This window comes from Scylla paramamosain, chromosome 22 (assembly GCF_035594125.1).
Source record: "Scylla paramamosain isolate STU-SP2022 chromosome 22, ASM3559412v1, whole genome shotgun sequence".
NCBI classification, from domain to species: Eukaryota; Metazoa; Arthropoda; class Malacostraca; order Decapoda; family Portunidae; genus Scylla; species Scylla paramamosain.
Window position 1 is genome coordinate 5,216,231 of NC_087172.1, and position 9,729 is coordinate 5,225,959.

At 41.1% G+C, this 9,729-nt stretch overlaps 1 protein-coding gene across 1 annotated transcript in view; it reads left to right on the forward strand.

Moving 5' to 3' along the window:
• LOC135111471 (nucleolar and coiled-body phosphoprotein 1-like) overlaps positions 1-3,167 on the forward strand; it is a 146,276-nt gene extending 143,109 nt beyond the window's left edge. Inside the window, exon 11 of the mRNA XM_064024787.1 lies at positions 2,982-3,167. Coding sequence (XP_063880857.1) covers positions 2,982-3,167 — 186 coding nt within the window. The remainder of the gene's footprint in view (positions 1-2,981) is intronic.
• Positions 3,168-9,729: the final 6,562 nt, after the last annotated feature.

The following is a 9,729-nucleotide window of genomic DNA, read 5'->3' on the forward strand; positions in this document are numbered from 1 at the left end:
CGTATCACTCCCAAACAAATTTTAAAACGCGACACAACCTTTGACTGGAACCGTAGTGCGAAGATAAGAAAAGAAAATATGAAGTGAAACGAAACTGAAAAAAAAAAAGAAAAAAAAAAACATCCACCAGGAAACTCGGTCGAAAAATCCCCAAGACGGACCGTGACAATCCATCATGTCCAACAGACGTGATGTCGCTGTGCTTCCTGGTGAGGGAGAGAGGCGCGTCGTCCCCGGGGTGAGAGGGAGGGGGGTGATGGAGTGTCGTCGGCGCGTGTCGGGGTTGGGTGGCTGGGGAGCTGAGTGTTTCACGCCTCATTAGGTGTTCGCCAGATGTGCGGGACGGTACCTGTGCGGCCGCTGATGAGTTCCGGGGCGGCTGCTGGGAGGGAGGAGTGGGGAGAGGAGGGAAGAAAGAGATTTTAACGAAGTATAAGGAAGAGAAATGGGGAGGGTTGGAAAGGAGTGATTTTAGTGAAGTATAAAAGAGGAGGAATGGGAAATGAAAGAAAAAGATATCTCAATTCGGTTTGAAAACAAGGAGGAGGGAAAAGAAGAGAGGGGAAGAAGAAAGGAAGAAGGATTTTAATGAGGTATAAAGAGGAGTATGAGAGAACAGAAGGACTAGAGAGAAAAAAAGAAGCAGGGATTTTGACATGATGTGAAGAGTAGGTATGAGAAAAGAGAAATGAGAAGAGAAAAGGATAGATTTAGTGAAGAATGAAGAGGAGAGAAAGAGAAGAGAAGCAACGCATGAGAGACCATCAGTGAGAGAACGAAAAAGAATGAGGGAGGAAAGATAAAAGTACAAGAGAGGTATGGGAGATAGGAAATGAAGAAGGTAATTGAAGAAAAGGATGAGTAATGAGAAAAAAAATAATAAAAGAGTGTTATGTGACTTGTAAGACAGGCGTGGGAGGGCCAGAGGCGAGAGTGACAAAGGGGCAGAGGGGTGGATGATGGGAAGCGGCAGGGAGTGAGGAGATGGTGGTGATAGGGAAGAGGGAAGGATATACTCGTATATGGAGGGATGATGTGTGGAGGGCGTGTTAAGGTGGAATGAGGCTAGGTGGAGATGTTAGGAGAATAATGTGTGTGTGTGTGTGTGTGTGTGTGTGTGTGTGTGTGTGTGTAGGGTGCTGGTTGCGTCACACTGGCTGGCTGTTGGGAGGCAGTGGAGAGCGCAGTGCAATGGTGGTCAGGTAAAGGAGAGGAAAGGGAGAAGGAGAGAAATATCTGACCATAACTGACCAGCCCGGAGGCGACTTACTTACACAAACCCATCACACACGCACACCCATCACACACACACACACACACACACACACACACACACACACACACACACACACACACACACACACACACACACACACACACACACACACACACACACACACGACATTTCTTAACTCCTAAAACTTCCATGCACGTAAAGTTTAGTAAGCTGAGAGTCAATATTCTACTATCACCTTAGTAGTCCTAGGTCAAGACACCTCGTTACAACCGCAAGGTCTGTTGTGGCCTGTTTTTCTATGTAACTCTATGTAGTATTTGAAGTAAGCTGAAGGTGACGTTAAATACACTCGTTACCCTTCATGAAATTCCGTTTTCTCTCGAGGTAGCTGCTGGGTAATGAAAATGTTGCTTGAATGTCCGTAGAGTTGTGCAAGGGGAGTGTTTAGGAAGGGTTTGTTTTGACGTGACTTACTGCAAAATTAATGTTGTTGTTGTTGTTGTTGTTGTTGTTGTTGTTGTTGTTGTTGTCTTTTCTTCTTCTCACTGATGGAAGGAAGTCTGTGGTGAGGAAAGAGAAGTTGAGATAAAGTAAAAAGGGAGAAGAGGGGCGGCATGGATCTATACAGGGGGTCACGTAAACAAGTCTTGCGAGGGAGTGACCAAAACCTTCAAGAAACACTAGCTAGCCTTCAAAAAAAAATATACCTCCAAGAAATAAAAAGAAATATGCCTACGGGTGATTTAGGCTCAAGGCAAATGAAAGAATGAAAGGAAACTTGCAAAACTCCTTGGTGATGTCAACCTGTAACACCACCACCACCGCTACCACCACTGCCACCACCACCACCACCACCACTACTACTACTACTACTACTACTACTATCTCCACCATCACCATTATCATTAGAAGTCTCACCACTTTCACACTCACCACAACCACAGTCGCCACAATCCCAGCATGCTAAGTACATGAATGTGCTTGCAGTCACCAACCCTTTCTTTCTTCAGGGTCATTATGTCGTAGGTACACACACACACACACACACACACACACACACACACACACACACACACACACACACACACACACACACACACACACACACACACAGGCTCTAAAAACATACAATCTCCTACAGATTATCTTCCTTTATCTAATCTTATCTTAACATGTCACGATTCATGTCTTTTTCTGTTTGTGTTGTCGCTGTGTAGTTAATAAAGACTGTGTTGGTGAGTTTTGATGATGGTAATGAGTTGCGTAGTGTTATTCTCACCTATTGCCGTTGTCATTGTGTTGCCTCCGTATTTCTAATAAATGCGTTATTATATGGTGTGTTATAGATTTTTGTTATCAATCGCTTGTTGATTATAAAACTCCTTTTTTTCTGCTTGCTCTTACTTTTTCATTTATATTTTATTGTATTATTTTGTTTTCATATTTTCATTTTCTTCAATATATTTATCCTTGTTTTCATTATGGTTCTATTTTTTTTTCTTTTTCTTTATGTATGTTCTTATTTCCTTTTTTGGGTCACTTGCTAATCTTGTCAATTTTGGTGCATTTCTTCCGTGTGCTGGCGGCAGGTCGTATTTCTCAAGGGATAATTGTTTTGTTATTTTTAAGTTAATGTCTCATTCCTACATACTAAGCATTCCTGTATGACTATCGAAATACTAAACCTCACATTAATCCCGCTATGTTGTTTCTTTATAATGATGGTTCTCCTCTTCTGCTGCAGGTGGTGGCGTGGCTCCTGGGTCGCGGAGAGCAGACTTTGGCGCACCACCAGACCCTCGCAGACACACTCACGGGCATCACCAGGCAACAGACGGACTTCCTCAGGTTCTACTCCGTGGCCACGGTGAGTGTATCCCTTATCCTTGTGTCTCCTTGCCTGGTGGTGGGTTTGGTGTGGAGAGAGTGATTTCATTTGTGTCTGTGTGGTTTTATTTGTATGTGTTTGTATTTTTCATTTTTTTTTTTTTTTTTTTTTACGTTTGGAAGCGATTCCACGTGTTTTTTTATTTCATTTTTTTGCCATGTTTTATTATTATTATTATTATTATTATCTATCTACTTATTTTTCTCCTTGCTGTTTGTGATTTTGCTGTGTATTTTTAGTACTTTTGTTATTTCGGTTCTTAGTTTTTAGTGGTTATATATATATATATATATATATATATATATATATATATATATATATATATATATATATATATATATATATATATATAAAACTTTTCGTTCCGTTATTGCTGTTGTATTTTGTTTGGTCTACGCTGAACCTTCGCTAGTCTGAAGAAAACGGGTTGTTGAGACAAAGAAGAAAACGTATTACAGGAGTAACTCAAACATTCAGTTTTATGTTTTGAAGTAGTTTTGTGTGTGTTGAGTGTTTACATGCATACCCATGGCTGGCTTACTGCAGAAGTGATGGCATACCTTGAGATGTGCCGCAGTCCCGTCTCCGTCTTCATTGGAGTCTCTTGCTCTTAAACTCAACCCAGAACAACAAACGCCGGAGCTTTTACGTTATACAACACTTATAGATAATATTTTTGTATGATCAACGGAACTCCTCTTTGTTCTTCCTTTTTATTTCTGTGTGTTTAGTGGCGAAAACGATAAGATGAGAAGCCTCACGCTGCCGATAAGCAACGCGTTCGGACTTAATAAGTTAGATTTAAAAAAAGAAAAAGTGAGAAACTAGCTCGTAAATAAGGTTGTCGATGGTTAGAATAAACAGTAATTATATTTGCGTAGCATTAATAGACAAATAAAAGGAGAGATAACTTTATGGATAAGGATGATAAGTGGCTACAGCTATCTATGTGGCTATGTATCTGTCTGTATATTGCACTGGGACTTCCACGTGTAGACTTAATAATCTCTTGCAGCTTTCCTTAGTATCTTACACCAACATGGAATCTAGACAACACTCGTCAAATCAAAGCATGACGCATAAACTAGTCAGCCACGACATCACGGAAGCATTTATTGACGTATCTTGCTATCATCATTATCGTGTTTTTACTTGTCTCTTTTCCTCAATTACTTGTTTGAATGTGTTTCCGGGAGGCGGCGTCTGCTGCACTGGGGAGGGAAGCGGCAATGAGTCACGGCGTCATGGCATTGTCGTGAGTTAGGAGTGTGTTATGAGGGGAGGAGTGGAGGAGGAGAGGAGTGGCAGAGAAGAGGAAAGGGGCGACCATGGGTAAGAGAAAACGGATGAAGGTAGAAGGGTAACTGTGGAAAAGAAAAGGAGATGCAGTAGTTCCTCTTCCTTATGTTCTCCTCCTCCTCCTCCTCCTCCTCCTCCTCCTCCTCCTCCTCCTCCTCCTCCTCCTTCTCCTCCTCCTCCTCCTCCTCCTCCTTGTGATTGCTTCCTTTACTGCGAGCAATCAGTTTCGGTTCCTCGCCTCTCCTCCTCCTCCTCCACGTCTCTCTCCCTCTTCCTTTCTCCTTTCTTCCTCCTCCTCCTGCTCCTCCACCCATTCCACCCTCTGCGGCAGGGAAGGAAGCACGCTAAAAACTTGACTGAGAGGAGTGACGCATTTAACTTGTATTAAAGCGAGGCGTGAAAAAGCTACCTTGAGTCTTGTCTGTGCTGGAGAGGAAGAGAGGGACGAGAAGGAGGAGGAAGAGGAGGAGGAGGAGGAGGAGGAGGAGGAGGAGAATAGAAAGGAAAGCAATATGAATGAATAAAGAAAAAAGATAAACACAAGTGAAGAAGAAATGTTTAAATGACTGATGAAAACACACACACACACACACACACGGAACTTAGCAAGAGAAAGGATGCAGCAGTGAACAAAAACACACTAACATACAAAAAAATAATAAGATATAGAATTTATAAACAAGAGACAGGAGCAACATCAAATAGAAAATTGACAAAGAAAAGTGAAAGATAACTATTATAGATAATCCAGAAAATCAAATAGAAAACGAAGCACAGGTACCGCGACAAACCCGACACGTCAATGAATAAAAAACGGGAAGAAACCACGAAGAAAACGGAGTCCTGGAAATTGGGAGCTTGAACAGAACTAATTAACGATAACAAGTCGGTTAGAATAGCCTGGATAATGACACAAAGACGGCCAGGGTGTGTTGTGCGGTGGAAATAACGTCTTTAATGGTATCTCTCTCTGTGGTGAATATAACGAAGTAAGATCGTGGAGAAGAGAAGATAAGTAAAAACACGATAACGAAATAAGATCGTGTGGCAGGAATGTTTAAAAGTCTTGCTCTTGGTAATCTTGCTTGTGCTTTCGAAGGGGAATTACTGATGCAGGGAAGAAAGTGCTGAGGTATGTCTGTGCGCATAATCTGATTTATATATATTGTAGATTGTGTTATTGTTTGTTATCTGTCATTATTCGCTGTATTGTATTGGTCGTGATTATTCTTCTTTATTTGGAAGGGTTAGCATGTTTTTTTTTATTTATTTATTTATTTTATTTATTTTTTTTTTTTGCCGTCTATTTTTTTCCTTTTTTTCGTTATTTTTTTTCATTGTAGAGTACTTGTTCTTTATTTGAAAATTTTATGGGAGTGAATTAATTTTGATCCCTTGTGTTATTTATTATACATATAAAATCAAAATCAATAGGTTTGTATAGCTTCTCTTGTCGTAAGCCATTCAATTTGCACTGGAATTTCCTCCTCTGTATAATGGACCTGTTTAGTTTCCTCATACTTTACTTTTTTTTTCTAATTTTCCTCACTTTCTCATCAGTTCCTGTATTTTCTTCGTAATCCTTATTCTTTCCTAACATCGTCTACTCTTCCTTGAATTTCTAACTAATCCTCTTTATTCCTTACGCCATAGACCACCCATAATTTCTGGCAATCTTCCCACTTAACGTCTAACTCGTCGTACCCTCCACAACCGTACAACTTCCGCCAAGCTTTCCCTCACTTTCCACCACGCATGAGCCTCCCACAGCGGCACCAAACTCACACTAAGCCCACTCTGTATTCCCAAACATTGCCTATTTGTAAACCCTTAATTTATCTAGGCCTCTCATGCCATTCACAAACCTCTATTTACATTTCTAAGGCCCGATTACCATTTTCCAGCCATCAGTAACCTTCCGTAATCACACCTTTCTCCCGCTGACCTCTTCCTGCCTTGCAATTTTCACGCGCTATTTGTTGGTAATGTTTCAAGTCCCACTGAATTACTACTCGACGTGGGAAAGTTAGTGAGAGTCCATGGAACACTTAAGGACGGTTTTGTAGGCGGACCGAACGTGATTATTGGCTATTGATACTGCCCCTGTGCCTCTTAGCGTCACATTTGGTGTTAAACTTTTTCTCACGGCGTTTGTAAACAATTTAGAAACTCTCAGGTATTTATTCATTTATTTTTTTGTTGGATCTCCTCCTCCCGCTATTGGTAGATTGAACGTGATTACTGGAAAGTGACTGTACTGTTTAGCGTCACAATTAGCGTCACACTTCTCTCTCAAGGTCTTGAAACTTTTATAAACGTTCACGTATTTTCGTTGTATTTTCTTCCTCCAGCATCACAATTAACGTCAAACTCTTCCCTCGGCGTGATTATTGCCAACTAACACTACCCTAGTACTGTTTATCATCACAGTTGGCATCAGACTTTTCTCTCTGTCTCTAAACGCTTAGTATTTCTCATGTATTTTCTTTTACATCTCCTTCCGGTGGCGTGGGTAGACTAAACGTGAAAACTGACACTACCTACCTTATTTTTAGCATCACCATTGACGTCACGCTCTTCTCTCAACGCTATAAACGTTTTTTTTCTTTTATTCCTTTGTTTTCGTCGCATTTCCTGCCGGTACTGTGGGTCTGGGAACTGTGTCTGTGGCTCATATTCCAAAACACAAAACACTTTCTTCTCTCATTAGGGCTGCTTCCAAAGGTCAGATATCGAGTTCTCACGGGTGTTTTGTTTTTTCGCCACTGAAGATGCTGAGCTCTTGCCAAACTCTTAATGGGATCATGAAACTACCCTTGAAAATCCCATTGTCATCCACTGGAGCCTGTTGAAGGATGTCGAGATAAGGCGCCGAAATGCTTGGGAGTGAGAATTTTTGTCAGGTTCTCTCCGAATGTGCAGTGTTTGTAAGATAAATTAATAAGAAAGGAAACTGGACTTTATTGAGCAACAGATCTTTCTTTCTTAACTTGACTCAATTTCTACTGTAGATGAGATGAATAAGAAAGGAAGATGGATTTTAATGAATAACGAACCTTTCTTTCCTAACTAGACTGTGGTTGTGTAGCTTCTGAGATATCAATGAGAGAGGAAGAAGTGATTTTAAGTAGCAACAAACATTTCTTCCCTAACTAGGCTGTAGACTCGTAGTACCTGTGAGATATATACTCCTAGGAAGGGAAGAAAGATTGTAAAGAACAACAGACCCTTTATCTCTTCACAGACTCATTTAATTACTATATAGTCTATTATAAAAAGAAAAAAAAAGGGAGTGGTTGATATTATTTTTAAAGGAACATGATAAATTATTGTTGTTGGTGTGTTGTTAGTTAATGGTGAAGGATGAGGAGAGCTTGAAGGGTGCTTGAGAGAGAAAGAGAGAGAGAGAGAGATAGAGGGGAGGGACAGTTTCCGGTCCCACACTCACCCGGAACCGAGATCTCCGCCGCCTTGTTTTTGTTTAGGACGAGGAGTGGTCTCTCTCTCTCTCTCTCTCTCTCTCTCTCTCTCTCTCTCTCTCTCTCTCTCTCTCTCTCTCTCTCTCTCTCTCTCTTCACCTCCATCACTGTCCTTGTCTCCATTCCTTCACTCTTCCTCTAATCACTTTCCTCATTGTCTCCTCCTCCTCCTCCTCCTCCTCCTCCTTCCTCCTCCTCCTCCTCCTCCTCCTCCTCCTCCTCCTCCTCCTCCACTACCATAAGATATGGAGGGAAAATAAGACAATTTGATTTTAAGTCTTTGCATTTTGATTTCTCTCTCCATTTTCTTTATTGTCTTCATTCATCTTCTCCCTCTCCCTCCCCCCCCTCCCTCCCTCCCTCCCTCCCTCCTCTGTCAACAGGTTCAGAACAAATACATAATAATGCTTGTCATGACCACACAGTTTGTTTATTCATGTGCTGATAAGGCAGTTTACTATTGTTGTTCTCTTTTAAGAATTAGTTAATGCCACTAGTGGATTAATAATAATATACTCGTAGATACAAATGTCTATATTACTACTACTACTACTACTACTACTACTACTACTACTACTATTACTACTACTACTACTACTAATAATAATAATAATAATAATAATAATAATAATAATAATAACAATACTTACACAACGAATATACATCTAAATCTTTAATTAGACTAGTTTGAGGTGAATAATTAATAATATAAAATGTAGAACTTAGAGAAATTAAATATAATATACAAAGAAATACACGTATGAGAGATGTAATGACGATATGGTGTGGTGATACGGTGGTGACAGTGGTGGTGGTGATTGTTGCAGTGATGATAGTGTCTGGTGTAATATGCTAACAGTTATAGTGGTAGTTGCGGTGGTTGGTGTACTCAGTAACGGTAGTAATGACACTGGTAGTTAAAGAAGCGTAAGAAAAAGAGAAAAAGGGAGAGGAGAGAAAAAGCATGATGAAAAGAGAACAGATGTTGAGTACACACACACACAGGAGAGGAACGTGAGGGAGAGGAGAGCTGGGAAGGAAATAGCGACGTAAGAAAGAGGGAGAGAGGGAGGGATGGAGGGAAGAACAGAGGCTGAAAAGGGAGAAGTGCATGTGTGTGTGTGTGTGTGTGTGTGTGTGTGTGTGTGTGTGTGTGTGTGTGTGTGGTCAGGAGGGAAAAGGAGAGGGAGTTTGGAGATGGAGGAGGAGGCAAGGATGGTATGAAGCAAGGGAGTGAGAGAAAGGAAAGGATAAAGAGAAGAAATATAATTAAGGGCGAATGTGAAAGTGATAAGGAATAAAGGACTGTAGAAATAGAAAATTATAAATGTTTGTTAGTGGAAGGAGAGAGAGAGAGAGAGAGAGAGAGAGAGAGAGAGGGGGGGAATTTAAGAGTGAAACAAGAGACAGATTAAAGAGAAAAATTAGCGTAGGGAAAATTGAGTGATTATATAAGTAAGGGAGAGTAGGGATACGAAATTCTATACGTTTGTTAGGGAAGAAAGAAGATACAAGAGGGAGAGGGAGGAAGGGAGTTTAAGGGAAGGGAGTGTGGGTAAGAAAATGACTGAGGTTTGTTTGCCGGAGGAAGGAAAAACACTGGAGGCTGAGGAAGGGACGAGGGGCGAGGTGGTGGTGGGAGGGAGAGGGAGTGAGGGGAGAGAGGAGAGAGGGAGGGAGAGTATCCAATCACTTTTAGTAAGGGCGGGGCGGGTGGGCGTGGTCTCGATATTGTTCACGTGTTTACTGTTTCGGTAAATTAATCTGCCTTTCTTTCTTTTTGGTTTGCTCTCACGCACATTCATCTTTCCTCGTCTGTTGTTCTG